Source organism: Cenococcum geophilum, assembly GCF_001692895.1.
Source record: "Cenococcum geophilum 1.58 unplaced genomic scaffold K441scaffold_46, whole genome shotgun sequence".
In the NCBI taxonomy this organism is placed as follows: Eukaryota; Fungi; Ascomycota; class Dothideomycetes; order Gloniales; family Gloniaceae; genus Cenococcum; species Cenococcum geophilum.
This window is the reverse complement of record NW_027137604.1, coordinates 318,050-340,821: the sequence shown is the minus strand read 5'-3', so window position 1 is coordinate 340,821 and position 22,772 is coordinate 318,050. Positions and strand designations below refer to the sequence as shown.

General features: G+C 34.5%; 1 protein-coding gene across 1 annotated transcript; it reads right to left on the bottom strand.

The window, feature by feature from the left end:
- Window positions 1-19,357: 19,357 nt before the first annotated feature.
- On the bottom strand, window positions 19,358-19,516 carry K441DRAFT_731735 (uncharacterized protein; the record flags this gene model as incomplete). Its single annotated transcript, XM_067654235.1, has 1 exon — window positions 19,358-19,516. One exon carries the CDS (start codon window positions 19,514-19,516, stop codon window positions 19,358-19,360), a length of 159 nt encoding a protein of 52 aa, XP_067500054.1.
- Between the last annotated feature and the right edge of the window lie 3,256 nt (window positions 19,517-22,772).

The following is a 22,772-nucleotide window of genomic DNA, read 5'->3' as shown; positions in this document are numbered from 1 at the left end:
GTCTATAAAACACGTAGGAGATACGCTTCTATACCGTAGAAATTAAGGGGTACAACCTTATTTTAGGATACCTATAGCTTCGCCAAGTCAATCCGGACATTAATTAGCCTTTAGCCTCGTATTAACATCGGAAGTTTTAACCGCGTATTATAGTTAAAAATTAAAAGACTTTCTTAAACTATATGCAAGAAGAAGGGTAGGCATATACTATATATACTACCCTTAACACCCAGAACGGGGACACAGGATATTTATTTTTAGATATCCGGCTATACGCAGTTAAGGAACTAGAGATTTTATAGGAATATATAAACTTAGAGGATATTTCTAATAAAGAGGCTATATAAACCTTACCTAACTCTATACTAGTTAAGTATAAGATAGACACAGGGGATAAACAACCTCCTTTTAGACCACTGTATAACCTATTAGAAAATAAGCTGGCGGTATTACATTAATATATAGTAAACAATCTTTAGAGAGAATAGATTCGGCCCTCTATAAGCCCGGTAGGGGCACTAATTATATTTATACCTAAGAAGGACAAGACCTTTCGCCTCTATGTCGACTATTAGGCGCTAAATAAGATTACTATAAAGAATTGCTACCTATTACCCTTAATAGGGGAGCTTATTAATAGGCTATCGGGCGTAAAAATATTTACAAAATTAGATCTAAAAGATACATACCATTAAATCCGGATTAAAGCCGGCGATAAATAGAAAACAGCGTTCTAAATATAGTACGGCTACTTTAAGTACCTAGTAATGCCATTTAGGCTTACTAACGCACCAGCGATATTTTAGGCCTATATTAATAAGGCATTATTAGGCCTGTTAGACACGATATATATAGTCTACCTTAATAATATTATAGTTTACTCTAATAACTACGAAGCATATACGCACTACGTATAAATAATATTAGAAAGACTATAGGAATACAAGCTCTATATAAACCTAAAAAAGTGCACGTTCTATACTACTAGTATTAATTTTTTAGGCTTTATCGTTAGCGTTAATAGAATGTTAATAGAGAAAAGTCAGGTGGACGCTATTAGGGAATAGCTCTACCCTACAACATTTAGAGAAGTGCAGGTTTTTTTAGGCACAGCGAACTTCTACCAAACGTTTATTATTTACTATTTACGAGTAATACTCCTAATTACCGATCTATTAAAAGGATCTAAAAATAGTAAGAAGTTAAGACCCTTTATATTTAGGGAAGCTACTAAGCAAGCTATAAACCGGTTAAAGGATTTATTTATGTCGGCGCTTATTCTAATATACTTCTACTAGGAGCTATATATATACCTTAAAACGGATATATCCGGCTTTGCCCTAAGGGCAATTATATCTTAATTAAAAGACGGAGAATGGTATCCTATAGCGTTTTAGTTAAGGAAAATAACCCCTATAGAACAGCGTTATATAACGTACAACTAGAAGCTACTCGCGATAGTTATAGTAATAAAGCACTAGCAATATTATTATATAGGAAGCAATTACCCTATTAAAGTCCTTACAAACTATAATAACCTAAAATACTTTATAACTATAAAGGTGTTAAGTAGTTAATAAGCTAGATAGGCAGAGGCACTATTATAGTATAACTTTAAAATTACGTACCGCCTAGGAAAGACAAATCCCGCTAATAGGTTATTAAGACGTCTAAATTATAAGATAGAAAGGATCTAGGACAGCATAGGGAAAATAATTCCCACATTACAAAATTTACTTAGGAAGAAAGAAGACTCTTTTCCTAAAACTATAGAATTTCGCGGCAGGGCAAAGGTCCCAGCAATACAGCTATAAAGCGCCATAATTATAGAGCCGTAGGATATAGTTATAGACTAGGTTATAGGCCAAGTAGACATTACAAAGTTAACGTACCCTAGAATTAGCGAGAATTCTATAGAATGTGCTAGAGGTATTACAGCACCTTTAACTTAATGGCGCATTAGCTACAAGTTTCCGGATCTAAAGGGGATAAGTAAGATGCCTATCTATAGCATAGTATACTACATAACGGTAGGAGAATTTGCTAGCACTAATGGTTTAAAACGTCTTATACTACGCCTAGTATCCGCAATAGCGGCAGGTAAAACGGAAATAAGTAATTTATATAAAACCTTTCCGGATCTTCTTCTTTAAGTATAATAAAGGGACGCCTTTATTTCTAGGGAGAGGTAGAAAGACGTAGTAGAGACCAACTTAGCCGGAGTTACTAAGAAGCTATAGTAGCAAGACTAAAAGGGTCTATTACGTTTTAAGGGTGCTATATATATCCCAAAGGACTAAACAGTTTAAGATAAAATTCTAAAGGTCTTTTATAACGACCCTTTTAGGGGTCACTACGGTGCCAACAGGACCCTTAAGGCCGTTTAAAGAAAATACTTTTAGGATAGAATATCCAAAGAGGTCAAGGACTATATATTAAGATATAATACGTACTAAAGGGTACAGATATCTAGATATTACCTATATAGCAAGTTATTAGTACTTCCTATTCCGTAAGGACCTATATTAGAATTAACAATAGATTTTATAATAGGCTTACCCCCTATTAAAACAAAAACTAAAGAGGTTGCTAACACTATCCTAGTAATCATTAATAGATATACAAAGTTCTTAGGGTACTTTACTATTATAATAACAATTATAGTAGTAAAGCTAGTAGACCTATTTTTAGAACAGTAGCTCTCGTTTAGTATACCTAGGGGAATTATATCTAATAGAGGTACTATATTTAACAGCGCATTCTAGTCTTTATTCTATCTTTTATTAAAAATATATTAAAGAATAAGCACTACCTTTTACCTACAAATAGATAGGCTAACGGAGCGTCTAAATACGTTATTAGAACACTACCTCCACTACTATATTAATTATTAACAGGATAATTGGACATTATAGTTAGCTTTAACGCAACACGTATATAACATAAGCATCTACAGTAGCACAAAAATAACCCCTTATAAAGCATTGTTTAGGGTAAAAGCAAATAACCCCTAAAACGTTAAGGACATCGTTCCTAAAAAAAAGGCACTAGTAGCGTCTAAAAGAATTAAGCAAATAAAAATTCGTAAAAAAGAACTTAAAAAGCACTTACTAAACGCCTAGGCTATACAAAAAAGGTATTATAATAAAAAACATATACTAAAAGAATTTAAGATAGAAGACGAAGTCTTACTATTTATAAAAAATATCTAAATAAAACATATTAAGAAGAAGCTGGATTACCAGTAGCTTAAACTCTTTAAAATAGTTAGGAAAACTAAAGGAAATTAAGCCTACAAATTAGAATTACTAAAATTATATCCAATATATCCAATATATTATATTTTCTTACTAAAGCTATACCAAAGAAGAGACGGTACGGAGCCACTATTACCTAGCGAAATTAATAGGGAACTAGAATAGAATATAGAAGACATTCTAGACTAAAGATAGCGCTAGAAAAAGCGCGAATTTTTAGTTTATTAAAAAGGATACTTTTAGGCGCATAACAGTTGGGAACCTAAGGAGCACCTTCAGCTGGAATATAATATAGTAATTAAAACCTTCCTAAGGACTAAAGGTAAAGATTTAGTAATAGTTCTAGATACGCCATAAACAAAACAATAGGAAAGACCCTATAAATTAAAACTATAAGGTTAAGCACAGGCATTAAGAATAAAAATATTTTGCTATTATAATAGGGATCCTAAAACCCTATAAGGGGAAGCCTATAGGATCTATAGAAGAACCACTAGGGATACTATTAAAAGAAGACGCTGTTTAAAAATAAGTAGTAGTAATATAAGAAAAGGTCTTAGGGATTTAGAGGGACCCCTTAGGGATAAAAAAAGAGTATCTAGTCTAACACTAAAGATATATAGTAGAGTTAATAATATAAAGAGGACCAAAAAGACACGAAGCAAAGATTTAGAAATTTTAAGAAATTATAAAGCACTATAAGAACACTACCCGTTTATTATATACAGAGATTATAACAGTATACTACTTTTATATAAACTGTTACTAAAAATAAGAATAGAGGTATCCCTAAAGTATAAAGTTAATTCCTAGTACTAGGGCATTCTAAAGGCACTAAAAAGGCACCCTATAAAGCTATCCTATAAGAAGAAAGAAAGAATAAGATAATAACTTAAATACTAAAAGTAGCAATAGGAGCCTTCTCCTCTATCTTAACGTTATTATTAGTAGTATTATTAATACTCCTATCCCCAGAAGCATTAGCATTCTTACTAATATTCTTCTTAAAGTAGTAAAAACTAAATAGACTACCACGACTAGGGGACTAGTAGGGAGAACATTTATCTTTATTACTATCCTTAGTATTATCCCTAGGCTCTAAATCGGCATCCAGGCTAGGATTAAAAAGTTAATAATTAAAGAGTTAGCATAGTTCCTAAATATATTACTAAGGAGACTTACCTAGCTAAAAAGGCCCGCGTAAGAGTATAAATATTATTATTTATAAAAACAAGCTGCTTATATATGCGCTCCTAGACACTATATATCCGAGATTACTGCGTCTCTATAGTAGTAGAAACCCTCATTAAATTAAAAAGGCTGTAAGTAATAGAAGACACCTTCCGTCTTTATTTATTACTATTCTAATATAAATAGAAATCCCTAATAGCGCGTTAAAGCTAGTAAGCCTTATATACATAAACAGTAGGGATCTAATATAGTTAGTAAAGTCCAGAATAGGATAGAATGGGAAATACTAGAATATAGGTCTTTTTCTAGCTACAACAGTAAGAACATTTAGATCTATTCTTACTAGAGTATAATATTTTATAGGTATAAAACGGGTCTAATATAAACGCGTAAACGTAATAACAGCAGCACTTTAGAGAAACTACTATAGGAGTAATAGAAGTAGTTTGTAATACTAATAGAGTAGGGATAACGCCGCCGCTAGTCTAGGGATATATAGTACGATTATAAGCCATTACAAGAAAACACTATAAAAAGTTAGTATTATTAAGAGATAAAATAGGGATCCTATTACCTATAAACGCGTCATAAAAAGAGAACGGAGTAGTAGTAAAAAGAATAGCTAGAGATACGGAAGCTAAAAGCTAAAATATAATAAAAAACAGTCTACTAAAAGGCAAGACAAATAGTGTTATTAATGAAAAGATGTATAAAAGACGACAGCTTATAAACTAAAAGAAATTAACATTAAGACGTTATTATTAGGACCTATTTTAGGTAAATAGGGATAGTAGCTAGTTAACGCGTTATACAAAACAACCTCTAAATTAGCTTATAATAAATTCTTATAATAAGGAAGGTAAATCCTATTTAATTTTTATTATTATTATTAAAGTTCCATTATAAAGGCACCGCGAAGAGCTATAGTAGAAGAAGAGTGGAGGAATAGAAGATAAAGTAAGGTTCTACGCTAGTAAAGAACTGGCAATAAGCTATATTATAGAGTACCTTTCCACTAAAGAACTTCCCTAGTGGTTTTAGTTAGAACTTTATAAGAGTTTATTAAGAGGCGAAGTCTTAGAGGATTAAGACCCTTAAAGGGGAGGTAATTATAATAGAATCCCCTAGGAGGTATATATTAGATAAGACAATAGGAGGTTTTATTAGTGTCCCACTTATATCCTATATATATTTTAGATATATTCTAAAGGAGATATAATTAGGTAGATAGGGGCGAAAGGTTTTACTAATGTTTTAGAAGGTTTATATAGGAAGCTAGTTCTCCTCTAGAGATGTTACGGAACCCCACCGTAGGGGCCTCCATAGGAGAGCCCCGTGCTCTCGCGTACACCTCGCGTACAGCTTATGTCAGCTACGCGTAGGTATATCACCTCCTTACGCCCTCGACCCTTACGATCGATCGCGCAACGTCTTGTAGACTCCTCGAATACATACGCTCTGTAGCCACTGCCCTCGTTCCGTGACAGTATATCACCTCCTTACGCCCTCGACCCTTACGATCGATCGCGCAACGTCTTGTAGACTCCTCAAATACATATATCTTGTAGCCACTGCCCTATCCCGTGACATTACGTTGCGCCTTTTTACCACTAACACCCAGCCTACGACCAATTCTACGTCTCTATAATACTACAGGCGCTGCTAGAAGCAGCGTGCCTACGAGTTACCTTACTTTATACTTCTAAGGAACCCATAATAGTAAGACGATATTCCTTACTAGCTACTATATTAAACCTAAAGAACAATCCAATACCTATACTTAACCTATAACGCCAATCAATCCTAGGAGAATTTAATTTATTAGCCCTAGCCTTAACCCCTAAGGAGATGGATACCAATAATGTCTTATCTTTTATTAACTATATAACTACGGATAAGTAAGTGGAAGGGCTACTACCTATTAAAATTGAAATATGAGACGCCGAGACGTTTGTAAAAATGGTAGTATAAAAACCTGATAAATACTACCGCCTTCTATAGAACTACTACCTAAAGCTTATACGAGCCGAGATGCGTACTGCCTAAGATCGCGATATTATCCAAGACCTATAAGCTCGCGAGGCGCTCGCCGATAACACGTGTTAAGAAACCGAAGATGACCTCTATGTGTCTAAACGCGACGTCTAATAGTTAAAGAAGGCTAAGATTGCACTTATTGCTACGGTCACTAAAAGAGAAGGCATAATTAAATACCTATAATCTTAGCTTAATAAGCACATTTATAATAACGCTAGATACCTCTTTACTATATATAACGCCACTTAAGTCTCTACGCCCCCGGTAACTTTACCTACTTAACGCTTAATAGAGGGTTAGCGCTAAGCAGCCTTACCTAACAGGAACCCCTACTAAAGCGATAATAAAAGCTATAATGACCAAACCTAAGCTGCTACCGTAGGGTCTAATATATATTACCCTAATCCCCTAGTTTTCTAGGGAGACTGTAAAGAATATAGCTACTAAAAGATACAAATCTACGAGAAACTAACTTAGAGTGCCTGCCTTTTTCCTATGGAAAATATTAAGATTGGCTATATTATCGGGCGAATAAAGGGTATACTATTTAACAGACTCTTTGCCCGATGGGAGACCAATAGCCCCTAGAAGTGGCAGTCCTACTAAGAAGTCCTTAACGATCTTAACCTAATATACCGCGACTATAACCTACTGGCCACTAACCGAGCTAAACTATGTGCCCTAAAGATAAGCCCTACCGAATTATTTAATAAGTTCTATATTAAATTCTAGGAATATACCAGAGCCCTTGCCTAAGACGATACTAAAGACTAAAAAGATTTCCTTAAAAAAGTTACTTATCGCCTTAGTTACGTAGCCGCCAGTTATAACTACAATAATGTTTATAATATGGTAGCAGCCATACGGAAGATTAAACGACGACTAAATTAGATTGCTACTGCAAACCCCTACCTAAAGACCTCCCTATAGAAGCCCTCCGGACCTACTAAACTACCGACGCCTACTACCCTAAGCAACACTACTGGTCCTAATATTAACCTTTTTATACTAACCTTCCCGCAGAAGCTACTAGATAGAGAATGCGAGCTACTTTAGAAGCTAAAGCGTTGCTATAGATGTTGTTAAGAAGGCTGTTATAGCTATAGCCTAAACTGCCTAATGGCTAGGTTTAGCAGCCGCCGCCTAATACTTAACCTAGTACCTCGAATACTAAATATGTTACTACGTACTACTACCGTATAAGACGAAGACGTAGTAATAGCGGTAGAGTTGGATACGGAAACGGAAAACGCCAAGTCCTAGCCCTAAGTCGCAGGTTGGAACGCCCTAATAATAAGGGGATCTATATATCGGCCTGCTTAATAGATAACTTAGTAAAGATAAATAGACGGAAATAGATAGTTTTACCTATAATAGGAACTACTGCCAAAAAATAATATAAAAGCCATTTTATAATTAATTGCGGAGCTATTAATAAATTTATAGATACTTAATTTGTGCGTACTTATAACCTACCTACCTTACCCCTTACCAAAGCCCGCGCCCTATAACTCGCTAACGGTAGTTATACCGCATAGAAGATTACCTATATGGCATAACTCTACCTAGATATAAATGGGCACTAGGAAGAACTCTAGGCCTATATTACACTACTTGCTAACTACCCTATTATCCTTAAAATAAACTAGCTTAAACAACACAACCCCGCTATTAACTGGAAAAAGAGAGAAGTAACCTTTAACTCTAAATACTGTAGAGAGACCTGCCTAGGATATAACCTAGCCGCCTCTATCTACTCCCTAGGATACCAACCTAAGGAACCCCTTATTACCCTACCTACGACTAATTACTACCACGTAAGTGCCGCGGCCTTCTACTGCATAGCACATAGGAAAGGCTGGACCGTTACTATAGCCTTTTAATTACGACTATATAAGCTTAATAAAGAATAGGACCACGTCCTCTATAGTAATAGGATAGATATAGTTAACCTCCTAGAAAACGATGCCCCTGTAGAACTCTATAGACTTTCACCTTTAGACTTTAAGAAGTTTATAAAGCTTAAAAAAGGACTTACTAACGAGGAACTCCGTAAGCTCCTCTCCGAGAGGTACTATAACTTTATTAATATATGCTTATAAAAGAGCGTAGATATACTCCCCCTATATCGACCTAATAACTATACCATTAATATTAAATAAGGAAAAACGCCACCCTATAAGAGACCCTACCTAATATTAAAAGACAAACTTCTAGTTATTAAAAAGTATATTAACAAACACCTTAATAAAGGGTTTATTCGCCCTAGCATATCCCTAGCAGCCGCCCCTATCCTCCTTACTAAGAAGCCAGGAGGAGGTATTTAATTCTATATTAACTATAGAGGATTTAACGCTATCACGATTAAGAACTAATACCCCGTACCGCTTATACGTAAGACTTTTAAGCGGCTTAGCCAAGCTAAAATCTATACTAAGCTCGATATTATCGCCGCCTTTAACCGCCTCTGAATACAAGAAGGTAACGAATGGAAAACCGTATTTGTATCGCGCTTTGGCCAATTCAAATATACCGTTATGCCCTTTAGCGTATATAACGGCCTAGGTAGCTTCTAAAGCTATATTAATAACGCCTTACGGGACTACCTTAACAACTTCTGCTCTACGTACCTAGACGATATACTTATTTATAGCGATGACCCTTTTAAGCATACCAAGCACGTTTAAAAGGTCCTATAGCGCCTTAAGGACGTAGGACTTTATATTAATTTAAAGAAGTGCGAATTCTTAGTCACAGAAGTAAAATACCTTAGACTAATTGTTACTACTAAGGGTGTCTATATAGACCCTAAGAAGGTACGCATAATTACCAAATAGCAAACCCCTAACTGCATTAAAGACGTATAAGCTTTCCTCGGTTTCGCCAACTTCTATTAAAAATTTATATACAACTTCTTGGGTGTTATAGCACCACTTATAGCAATAATACGAACGAAGGGCCTTTCCGTGAAAGAAAGAAAAACATATCTATATTTTATCTAGACGCCTAAATACGAGAAGGCGTTCTAAGACCTCAAAGATGCTTTTACCAAAGCACCTATCCTAGCTCACTTTATACTAGGACGACAACTCTATCTTAAGACTAACTCCTCAGACCACGTTAACGCAGGCGTCCTCTTCTAGATAGGCAACGACGGTCTCCTCCACCTAGTTATATTCTATTTATCTAAGCTTATACTATAAGAATGTAACTACAAGATCTATAATAAGGAACTTCTCGCAATTATATAAGCGTTTAAGAAATTCTAACCAGAACTCTCCTTAGCAGAACCTAACCAGCTAACTAAAGTCCTTACGGATCATCGCAACCTTAAGTACTTTATAACTACAAAACAGCTAAACTAATACTAAGTACGCTAGAACGAGTTCCTCTTTAGTTTTAACTTTAAAATTGTATATAGGCTAGGAGTATAAGGTACTAAGCCTAATAGCCTAATACGCCGCTTATAAGACCTTCCTCAGTCTAAAGATAACCCCTATAACCAGTTCTAACAATAAACGATCCTAAAAGCACAGAATTTAGCCCTAGGTATGCTACCTATAATAGAGCCAACTGTACCTTAGCTCTACACTATAGAACTAGAATTACCTCCCGAAATCAATAAGCTTATTACTATGGCATATAACACCTCTGTTAACCCATTACTGCATTAACTTATTGCCGTAAAGACCGCTAGCGCCCGTATGCTGCCGACTAAACTCTAAAGCTTAGGTTAGATTAATATAGCAGCCTTAGAAGTAAAAGAGAACAGGCTCTATTATAGAGGCCGTCTATTTATCCCTAACTTAGAAAATCTATAACAGCAACTAATCTAAATGGCCCATGACCTCCGATTAAGCGGCCGCCCGGGTAGAGAAGGAACCTATAAGCTTCTTAGCCGATACTACTTTTAGCCTAAAATGATAGACTTAGTTAAACGCTTTATAGGCGCCTGCTATGGTTATAAGCGCGCTAAGGCCTTTAATACAAAGTATTAAGGACTACTGCACCCTCTACTAGTACCTATATAACGATAGGCAGATATCGCTATAGATTTCGTTGTTGACCTACTACCCTATAAGCGATATGGCCGTACCTATAAGAACATCCTTATAATAATATGCCGACTTATAAAAGAGCGCCACTACGTCCTAACCGAAGGCGTAGCCGTTAGCAACGTCACTAACGCCTTCCTTTACGAAATCTACCGATTATATAGGTTACCTAACTTAATTACGTCCGACTAAGGCATATAGTTCGGCTCTAATATATAGAGACAAATCTGCTAACGCCTTGGCATCTCCGTTAAGATATCTATATCCTTCTACTATAAAACTGCTAGGCAACCGGAAAACGCTAATACTAGTATAAAAGCGTACCTATAATAAGTAGTTGCCTATAGTTAAGATAACTGGGTAGATTACCTCCTACTAGGTGAATTCGCAGCGAATAACTACGTCTTAACTACTATAGGACTTACCCCGTTCTTTGCGAACAAGGGATATTACCCCTAATCCGGTATAGAACCACTAGAACCTATTAATAAGAAACTGCTATATAGAAAACGCCTTAAGATACTACTTGCCGACTAGCATGCAGACCGTATAAAAAATCTACTCGACTACTGTAAGGGAGAAATGGCCTAGGCTTAAGTAAAGTAGGCCTACTTCGCTAACCGTTATGGAACGCCACTACTGGAGATGCGTGTTAGCGACTGGGTATAGCTAAATACACGCAATATCTCTACGTAGAGGCCTATAAAGTCACTTAATTATAAGAACCTCGGCCCCTACCTAATTAAACGAGTCATTGATAGGGGAGCCGTATACGAGCTAGAGCTCCCGCCTACCCTAGCCACCCGCGGGATATGGCCTGTATTTCACCTATAGCTACTACACCTTTACCAGCCTAACCCCTTACCAAGGCAGATATAGCCTAAACCCCCACTAGTACTAATCTAAGACGAGAACGAAGACGAGAACTACGAGGAGTGGACCGTTAAACGAATTATTAACTCTAAATACTTTGGCAAAGGCAGAGGACGACGGCTCTACTACAGAGCTATATATACAGGATTTGACATAGATTAGCCAGAATGGCAACTATAGGAAGACTTTAAAAATGCAAAGGATCTAATTAGCAACTTTTACTACGCGAACCCATAGAAACCGGGCCTAAGCAGAGATTTTATACCTAATCCTCTATAGGAGCCCTTATAGAGTTAAACCGTTATACATTACCATATAGGGGCAAATTACCGTTAAATTGCCGTTAGATTGCGGTAAAGTGCGATTACGTAACCGGAATATCGTTAAGATGTTTAGGAACTTCAACCGGCGGTTAAAGTTGTCTAATTAGTTGGATTCTTAGATGCCAAGCCTTATTATATAACGTTGTTTCAAGCCTTTAGCAATACCCCCCTTTCTTCTTTTCTATACCCTAAGTGTCCCTTTTATATATATATAGTAACTACAGCGTCACCAGAGCTCCGCCTCTATAGGAGGGGGGGTAGTGTTATAGAACCCTACCGCAGGGGCCTCTATAGGAGAGCCCCGTGCTCTTGCATACACCTTGCGTATAGCTTATGTCAGCTACGCGTAGGTATATCACCTCCTTACGCCCTCGACCCTTATAATCGATCGCGTAATGTTTTATAGACTCCTTGAATATATATGTCTTATAGCGACTACTTTGTCCCATGACAAGAGAAGAACTAGCGATTAGTCTCTAAATAGAAGAGGTTAGAAAGCTTTTATCCTTTATATATAAAGATTGTTCTACCTTAACTTATCTTCTACTTGCCGGTAACTCTCATTCTACACTATTAATTAGATAATTATACGTTCCAGTTAGATTGGCCTCTTACAGTATACCATAATAAATTTATCTAAATATTCTTTTAATATATTATTAATACGCTTCTAGAACGTTACTAGTGTGTTTATAAGCCTAAATTATATAACTAATAGTTTATATAGTCCTTCCTTTAACCTAAAGGCTGCTTTTTATTTATTGCCTTCCTTAATTCTAATCTAATAGTACGCCTATCTTAGATCTATCTTAGTAAAGATTTACACATTACCGATCCTATCTTAGATTTCGCTAATTAAGGGTAAAAGATACCTATCCTTCCTAGTAATGTTATTTAACTATTTATAGTTAATGTATAACCTAAGTTTCCCGTTTTTCTTTAGTATAAATAGTACTGGATATCCCGCTAATAACTGCAATGGTCTAATATATCCCTTTTATAAGTTCTCCTAGATAAACTCCTTTAGTGCTCTCCTTTCTTCTTTAGTAAGCTTATAGATTAGAAAAAACCTTAAACTTATTTCTAGTTTTAATTCTATCTTATAGTCCTATACTATATATTTTAACAGCTTTTTACTTTCTAGTAAATATAGCTTCTTACTATATTTATAGTATCTCTTTAGTATATAACTTAGTCCTTTATCTATTTCTTTATAGATCGCTCCTACTTAGTACCATATTATTTTAGCTTATTATTATATCTTATAGCGTTAAGTATTCTTAATATTAACCTAACCTGTAACCCAATTAATCCTTAGATTATATTTTTATAACTAAGGCATTTCTAATACTACCTTATTATTCCCTAATAGTAATATATTAAAAGACATCTTAATTTATCTCCCTTTAATAGTTATCTAAATAGGTCCTATTTTAAAATTAATAATACCTCCTCTATAGGCTATTAGATCTCCTAAAATTATAACTAATAGATAAAGGTACTTTTTTTTATCTGTGCGGTAGCCCTATCCTTTTAACTATTATTAGTAAGATGTGGTTCCTTATTACTCCACTATCTACTAATACTTTAAACTATTAATCTTACTATTTAACTTATAAATTTAGGTATTGTCCTTAAATTCCTTTAAGGGTCTAAGGCTTTACCACTAGCTCCCTTTAGTTTTATAGGCCTCTACTTTTCCTAACTATTAGCTACTAGATCCTTATACACTTAACTTACTCTTTAGCTAATACTTTATTTGCTTTTTGTCCTTAATATACTATAGATATATATTCTTTAGGTATTCCTACTACTATTATCTATTTAAGCATTCTTTTATAAGAAATCTTTTTAGTTAAAGTATTAAGTCTTCTAACTCCTAAACTTTTACTAAATGCCGGCTGTGTATAAACTTAGTATTTTTATACTATTACTTATCTAGCGCCTAATATATCCTTATAGAGTATTTCCGGTTCTTTTCTTTTGGATTTTTGTATATTTTATATATATTATCTATATATACAATCTATGCTAATATATAATGCGCTAGGTGTTTTAGATTAACTCTTAACTTATTTTTATTCTTAAGTTTAAACCTCTATTATATTAATCTAAACATTATAACTTTATTTATAGGCACTAAGATATATCTTTTACTTTTCTAGTCTTCTAATTATTACTCTAGATCTTTTAATATTATAATTAAGGCTCCCTTAATATAATTTATTACTTTTCCCGTAATTAGGTAGTTTTAGATAACTCTCTCGTCTAACTATATATAGAAATCTTCCTACTTATTATTATGTCTTTATCTATACTACCTTTAATATAGCTATTAGAGTGTATATAGCTTATCCGTAAGGAAGTATCTTCTTATTACTACATTATAATAGCCTTTTATATACCGTTTCTTAAACCTAGTTAGAATCCTTAGATCCTCTTTATTTTCTAGTTTAATAAGCTACTTAGCTCTTAGCGTGCCTACTTTTAGCCTATTAGTAATTCTTTATATTAGTGCTCTATCTTATATACAACCTAGTATACTAGATCTTATATCTAGTTTCTATTCTTACCATATAAGGATTCTTGCCCTAAACTTATCTATAGTTTCTCGTTATTTACGTCTTATAATTAAATCCTTAAAGTTTTCTTACTTCTTAATTGTAATATTAACCTTTTAATCTTTAGGCTAAATACTACGTTCCCCTAGTAAGTCTTTTAGGTTTATATATCTATCTTCTAATCTAACTGCTATTTATACTATAGATTCTCTAATCTATAGCGAAGCCTCTTACTTCTTACTTATAGGTGTCCTTATTTATACTCCAAATTCTTAGTCCCTTAGATTCTTTAATCCTAAGCTCGCTTCTTTCTTAAGCTATACTCCAGCCTTAGTTTAACTAGGCTTTACTAGTGTTCTTATCTTATCTTAAAAGTCTTAAATCTTACTTATCTCGCTTTAAGAATCTTATACCTTTAGGAAACTTCGTCCTAAGCTTATTTATATATTACTAAACTAAGCCGTTACTCTGCTCTATTAGTTATCGTCTATTATAGGTCCCTAAGCATGCCTTATCTTATCTTAAGAATCTTAGTTATCTCTTATCTTATTTTAAGAATTTTAAGCCTTTGGCCTTTTGCCTTTATTAAGTAGTAAGCTAGCACTAGTAATTATCTGCTTACTTAATTGCCTTTAGATATTACTCCTTCTATCTTATAAAGCGATAGATATTATATCTAACGGTGTTATAATACCCATTACTAAACCTTACTCTATAGCGGTTTCGGTTTCTACTTCTATTATATTATTAAGGTTTAGATACCCCTAGTTAATTCCCTTTTTTACCTTATCGCTATTAATTAATAAGTACTCTAACTCTATTATTATTATTACTAATCTTTATTTATATATTGCTGTAATAACTTAATCTAGCTTATAGAGTTAATCTTATTCTTTATCTAACTCTTTAGTTCCTTTAAATCCTCTTAACTCTAACTCTTATAGCTAATAGCTTATACCGTACTTAGCGTCTTTATAAATTTAGTATACGTTATTATAATAAAACGCAAAACTTTTAATTAAACACTTTTTTATTTCTTGTAGTATACTATCGTCCCTCTATATATATATTATATACTATTAGTCTAGTTCTCTTTACTACATAGTAACTCTAACCACTTTTATAATCTCTAGCGAAATAACCCTATTTTCTATAATTTATATAAGCTCCGTTTTTAAACTATTACTTTTATTATAGAGTCCGCTTAAACGTCTTCTGCTATTAAGATCTTTGGTTTAGCCTATACTTCTTAGTCCTATAATTACTTAATCCTTAACTTCTAGGTTTCTATAGTTGTTTTCTCTATTTTTTTATAGGTTTCTTTAGTACCACTTAGGTCTATTAGCTTTACGCTATACTATAGTTTCTAATTTAACTTTAGTTATTGCGTACTTTATATTTTATATAACTATAAAACTCTATTCTAGCCTTTCTTAGCCTATTTCTTTTAGAAGATTCTATTATTAATCCTAATCGCTTAATCTATTAATTCCCTAAGGGTATCCGCATCTTCTATTAGAATAATTACGTCCTAAACTTTTGCCTTAAGTGCCTATTTATACTGTGCTATAAGCGCCTTATCGTTCTATTTAACTTATATAGCCAACGTCTAAAACTACGTTGTGTACTTAATTGCTAAGGTTTGCTATATTAGGTCCTAAAGCTTTCTTTTTACCGTAGTTATTGCTTCTAGGTCCCTAAATATTTATATTAATTGTTCCGCGAATTTAGTCTAGCTTATAAACATATATTATACCTCCTAGTTAGTGGTTATTATACTATTATTCTGTATTTCCGTAAGGTAGGGTTTAAACCATTTAAGCGCCCTTCCCGTTAGGAATAATCCTGCGTACGCTATTTAATCTATAGGTATTGCTAACTTTACTCCTTTCTGTGTAACTTTAAAGTGTATTTATATAAGGAATCCTTTAAGCTTTAATCTCTTTCCTAAAAATCGTTTAATTAAAGGTAACTTAACCTTAGCTACTTCTATTCCATTAACCCTATTTTTAAGTGCCCTATTATTATCTATTAACTAATTAACTATTGCCTATAACTATCCAACTGTAACTAGTTATAAGTTAGTATCTACTATACTAGTGTTGTTACCTGACCCTAAGGTTGTTGCTGCCGTTAATAGCGTTGTTATAGCTGCTTTTAGTGGTATATTATTTGACTTCTAAGACTATAACTAGGTAGTAATTATATAATAAAGCCTTATAGCAAGAACTACGGTAGACTTACTAATAGGCTAGATGTGTAGGTAATGTAGGAAGTTAATAACGTAATAATAACTAGTGGAGTGGTTGCCTAATAGATTAACTCTAATTAAATTCTAAGAATTACTACAAGGAAGAAACTATCTAGGTAGGGACTGTAGGTCCTTAAATACACATCCGTACTCCTAAGAAATCCTTCTTATACGTAGACGTATACTGCGTACATTGCGTACACTGTGTATAACATTATGTGACTTGCTTACCATTCTTCGTTACATAGTTCTATCGGCTCCATCCTAGACCGTGCTCTTATTAACCAACTAGCTTCTTCCGACTCTTCTCTAAGTAGTTGTAACATTGTACTTAAAGCGTCCGTAACAAATAAAGAGGCCCTCCTTAAACTCCTACTCTATAACAGTTGGAAATATCTAGATAAAATTTAGTACTAGCTTTATCACGAACGTAATCTTAATATTACTTATTCTACAATCCACCGTATTTTAAAAAAGGAAGAGTAGTTAAGGAAGGCAATTAAGCGTATAGTATAGGGCCGTAACTTATAGCTAAGGGAGCTCTATTGTAATAATATAAGGCGATTTCCTATAGATATTATAGTATTCCTTAATAAGGCTATTTTTAATAAGAAGACTAGCTAGTGGACAAAAGGGCGAGCTCTAATTAGTAAGGAGGCGTGCTATAAGGGCGATCTTTAAAGAGGTAATACTTAGAGTATCTACGCGGCTATAATAATTAATAGCTAGGTTTGCTATTAAGCCTATAAGGGCTACTTTAAGATTAATAACTTTATTAGGTGGCTATATAGCTACCTATTTCCTATACTTTATAAGCAATATCTAAATTAGACTATAGTAATTATAATAAATAACCTTCCGGTTTACGTTAACGCGCGGATTCCAGCTACTATTAAAGAGGAGGGTTATATTATTCGCTATCTACCGCTATACTTACCAGACTTTAATCTAATTAAGCTTATATATCCGCCCCACGAACTATTCGCTTACGCTTATAGTCCTATATAGCTTAACGGAACACCAAGCTTAACGGAACACAAGCCCCACTATATAATTTTAAAGCCGTAGATATCTACGTAGGCTATATATATATATATATATATAGAAATTCTTAGTGGAGCACCTTAAGCAATAGCCTAGCTATAATCCTGCCAAATATTACGAGTCTAAGGCCTCTATACGTTATATAGCGTCCTCCTTTACCTACTTCTTTACTGCGCGTATAGCCGCCCTACCTGCCTTCTCTGCTTCCTTTTAAACTCGTTATAATACTTTAAGCCGTCTACCTACTGCAGATATTAAGCCTCCCTTTTAATCAACCCGTTGGTTAGTCCTTTAACGCTTTACGCGGGCGTATACTACTGCCTATATTAAATATAGGTCCTCCTCTGCTAATAAGTAAAGTATAGTATTCTTCCTTAGCGCTCTTATAAAGCATTAATAAAGAATTCCTTACCCTATTAGGCTGCTTAATAATAAAGCTACAAACTCGGTTTATTATTATCTACAAGCTATACGGTATATTAGGCGTCTGTGGCACTATAGGTTGTGGCCGCAGTAGTTGTAGTATTATAGGTGGTGGCGTAAATGGACGTACTATGGCTGTTTAACGTCGCAATTTAGTTAATATAACCTTAGGATTATACGGAATAAGGCCAATCTTTACCTATCCTAATAGAATAGATAAGGATTTAAATATAGTTATACGAATTTGGTATAGAGTGTAGAGGAATTTAACAGTGTTAAAGTTTATATAGCCTGTTTGTACAGCCATCTTACCAGCCTATCTATAGTAGTGCTTAAACGGCTAGAAGAGAACAATATTAAGCGGTTATAGAAAGTGGCTTGTATAGGGCGGAATAGCTAATAAATAGATGTTCTTCTCCTTATAATATTCTATAAATTCCTTTATAAGATGTAAACTATGGCCGTCTAGTAGTAACAGCTAATGCGCACCTATTTGTTAAGTAGCGCTTTGCCTATTAAAGTGCTAAATCTAATTAAACGCGAGGTTGTTATTTAAATAGCCTTTAGTTTAAGCGCCTAGCATATAGTTACTAGGTATACTTATATCATTAAGGTGTTAATACATAATTTATTAGCCCTTAATAATAACTGCTAGAGTAAGTATAACTCTATTACTAGATATAGCCTCTAACACTAATGTCACGGCACTGACCTGACACGTTGTTATAACTGTGTTATTATGACACGAGCACAGACCTGACCCTGAGCGGCGTATATATATACCGCCTCACCTCCTACATAGATCCTCACACGACATCGTTTGTCAATAATATACAGTCACCTCGTACCTCGTACCTTGACAGTCGGCACGTACTGTAACAACTAACGCGAAATCGCAATTTGTCTTACTAGCTAAGTGTATCCTCTTAGTGTCTAATACACGCGTAATTATCTACTAGCTGCTACTAATTCTAATACAAAATCTAGACTCGTTAAAGTTGTATTTATTGCATAGTAGAATACCCTATTGCTCCTTTATATTCCTATATAAAGTATACCATTCCTATATTGTAATAGGATTGTTTATAGTAGCTTAATTAATCTCTATAGGCTTCTGCTTAACCTTATATACTATTAGGTTTTATTTAAGAAATATCTTAGTCTAATTGCGTTTAAGAGTAGGTAGTTTAGTGCCGTTAGGCGCATAGAGCTTAAGAATACGCTGCGCGCAATTATAGACCTAGTAAAACAGCGCGCCGACTCTAAGGCGGTCTATTTAATTAATATAGAATAGGAGCATAGCCTCCTAGTGTTAATTAAGCATCCTATTACTGCTAGGCCTCTACATCTTGCTCTTAATGCCGTTAACGCGGTTATAGATACGTTTAAACGGCGCGTTATATAGGCGGGCTGCTAATCGAATACTGAGTGTTTCTATGCGTGATAACTCACGAAGTGCATCTTGCACGCGTATCTTAATAATTTTAGATTCTGTAGGCATGGTTATGGTAATTTAATTGTATAAGGAAATAGGTAAGGCTTGATCTTGGCTACACGTTCCGTTAAGCTTGGTGTTCCGTTGAGCTATATAGGACTATAAGCGTAAGCGAATAGTCCGTAGGGCGGATAGGCTGTCTTAAAGGCATAGATCCGTCGCTAGCACCTATATACTTAAGAACTCCACTACAATTATAGTAAATTTCTTAAGCGAGCTATCCGTAAGAGTAGGTGCAATTCCTTTACCTAATAGCAGTTTTAATATATAGTAGGAGGAATATATATAGAACAGGCTGAGTTAGAGTATTTACGGCGTTAATTAGAATAATTTAAGCGTGGTGTTAAGGTTTAAGGGCTAAAGAAGTTAACTATAACCTTTAATATCGCTATAGGCACTTACTAGGGAATCGTCTAATATTATATTACTATAAAAAACACACCCTTTTACCTAGTTTATATATCCTTTATATATGTATAAAGCCTCCTACTAGGTCCATAAAGGCGTTCGCCGCTATAACAGCCTTTTACTGCCTATAGTATACTTTAAACTCGCGAAGCTAGCTATATTACTAACAAAGCCATTAGTAGCACCTAACTCTAAAGCCCTATAAAATCTGAATAAATTTTCGTTTTTTATAGCACGTAGATTATTTAGACTCTACTATTATTCCAATATAATATCCCTAAACTATTTTAGTTTCTCTTATATTATAGCGTTATATATCCTCTCTAGCTTCTAGATAAATAGACATTAAATAGTATCTATATCCTCTTTATTAACTAATATAGGACTTAAGCGTGGGTGCTCGTTAACGTTGTATATAAGGGTAGGAGGCGGCAGTAGTAGAGGGCTAATAGTAGGAGCAGTAGCTTAGATTTAAGGCTAAATAGGCAGTTAAGCAGGCAGCAGTATAGGTAGTTAAAGCGGCTGCGGTAGTAGATAAGGTACTTAATTCTACGGATACTATATATAGAAAGGGCCGGTGTGGTGTTAAGGATATACAGGCAGCTGCTAATTAAAACCATATAGAAATATCGCCATTTACTACTACTATCTCTACATAGCAACTAGACGGCCACGCTCCTCTTATTCCTTACGTCATTTATTATAGCACTTCTCCCTCTCTTTCTCTCTATCCTCTAATTAACGTCTATAGGCCTCTATCTGCAGTTCTTAAAGCTTAGCTATATAGTTAGTTACTATATAAAGCTTAGCTACCGCTAAGGGTTTATAAAATCGTCAACCTAGGCAGCTAACTAAACCGTCTACTATAAGAGTATGGAAAACCTTTATAGACAGCTCCTCGTACTAAGTGTCGCTAGAGGCAATAGTATTTACCTAGGCCTTGTGCTAAGCAGTATTAATAGCGTAGTATTAACTATTAAATATATAGTAGAAGTTCTAATAGTTACTATAGTTTATATCTATATACTTAATCTATTTCCCTAGGCGAGTTTAAAAGTTAGTAATATCCTTATACACTACTTACCGGCTTAGATTCTGCTATAGTAATAGCTCTAGGCGTAATTTTATAGGCGCGCCTTTACCTAATATAAGAGTAGGACTCTTAGACTATAAGGCAACTAGTAGAGAAGATAGGATCTTAATAGATTCTTTAATATCTTTAATAACCTTCTATAAGGGATATTATTGCGGATACCTTAGGTTGCCCTTAAGACAACCCCTAGATGCCTTTTAAATGGTCGCCGGTTATATACCGGAGGTACATGCCTATAGTATATAGTCTCTATAATCCAAAAGGCCTTACCTCCTTAAGAATTTATCTCTTTTACCAATCTATTCTGTTCCACAATTGTACCTTATAGCCCCCTTATATTTAAACCCTTCCTACTCCTTTCAGAAAGGTAGTCGGCTTTAAGGACTAAATTATTTATTTATATCTTTTATTTGCAACTACTATCCTCCCTTAAAATCTTATAACGACCTAAATAGAAACTTCATGGGCACCTTATAGAAAGCCGTCGCGCTAAGGTAAAAAGGTCCCTCTAATAGCGAGAGATTATAATAATATAACCCTTTAGGTAAGACGGCTAAATAAGCCCTAATATCTAGATGCTTTAGGAGCTTAAAGACTTTTATATACCTACGGTTACCGGTAACGCTAAGGAAAACGCAGATACCCTTTATAATGGTTATAACGCTGCTAAAAAGTAACCGGAACCCCTTTAGCCCTACTTAGGCTAATTAAAAGATTAAGCGCTAGAGGTAACTCTAAGATCTTTCCCTAAGCTAGAAATACTAGAGAAATATATTAATATATCTAACTAGGGAACTAACCGGAACCCTCCCGGAAGACCACTGGCCTATAATTAGCATAGTAGTGGTATATAGACTGCTTATAAACTAAGCGGGCCTACCCCTTTAGGTAGTTTAAACTAACTACTAACTTAAGACCTAAGCCTTATTAGGAAGTCTATACTAGCTACTAGTACTAATACTACCTCTATAGTAGGAGCTTCCCTAGGCCTAAGTTTAGAAGGTTAAGAGCCTTATACTAATCTTCTTTAAGACAGATATTGGGAAGCTGTTATAAGGCTCTTAGAAGCCATATAGGAGGAAGCCACTAATAAATATATTAGAACCCTCTAAGGGTAAATCTATATTTAGTAGGGTTTAATTTAAGCTAAGTAAAAATTTTTATAACTTAGTTAAGGCTAAGGGCTTTCTAGGGGCTACTTAGTACCTACCTAAGAAGGTATAGAGGACTTAGAGAGTTATCTACACTATAAATAGAAAAAGGACATAGACCGACTAGCTAAGGCCTTTAGTAGTCTAAAACTCCACTATAGGCCTAACGCCTAGTAGTTGGACGATTGGGTTCGTAAGGTAGACAACTTCTTTAAGATGCTAATAATATAAGATAATACTAAAGAGCGTATATGCTAGATTATTAATAAGATTAAAGACCAATTACTAAACTAAATCGCACTTAATTAGCTTAATAAAGAGTAAATTACTATATAGCTATAGCTGTAAACCTTTTTAAAGAAATAGACTTAAGATCTGTATATTATATAATATAATAATATAGAGCTATTTTAAAATGGGATATAGCTTAACCGCTATAACTTCTGCTAGTTTATAAACTTTATAGAAACTTATTGTCGGGAATGAGGTAAGCGGTCGTTACGTGACGCCGCGGCACTAGCGTGGCGAGGAGTCTTAAGCTCCTCGCCCTTCCTTATTTTTAATAAGAATAAGTATATTAACCAACATTACTGTAACCTACTCAAGTAGT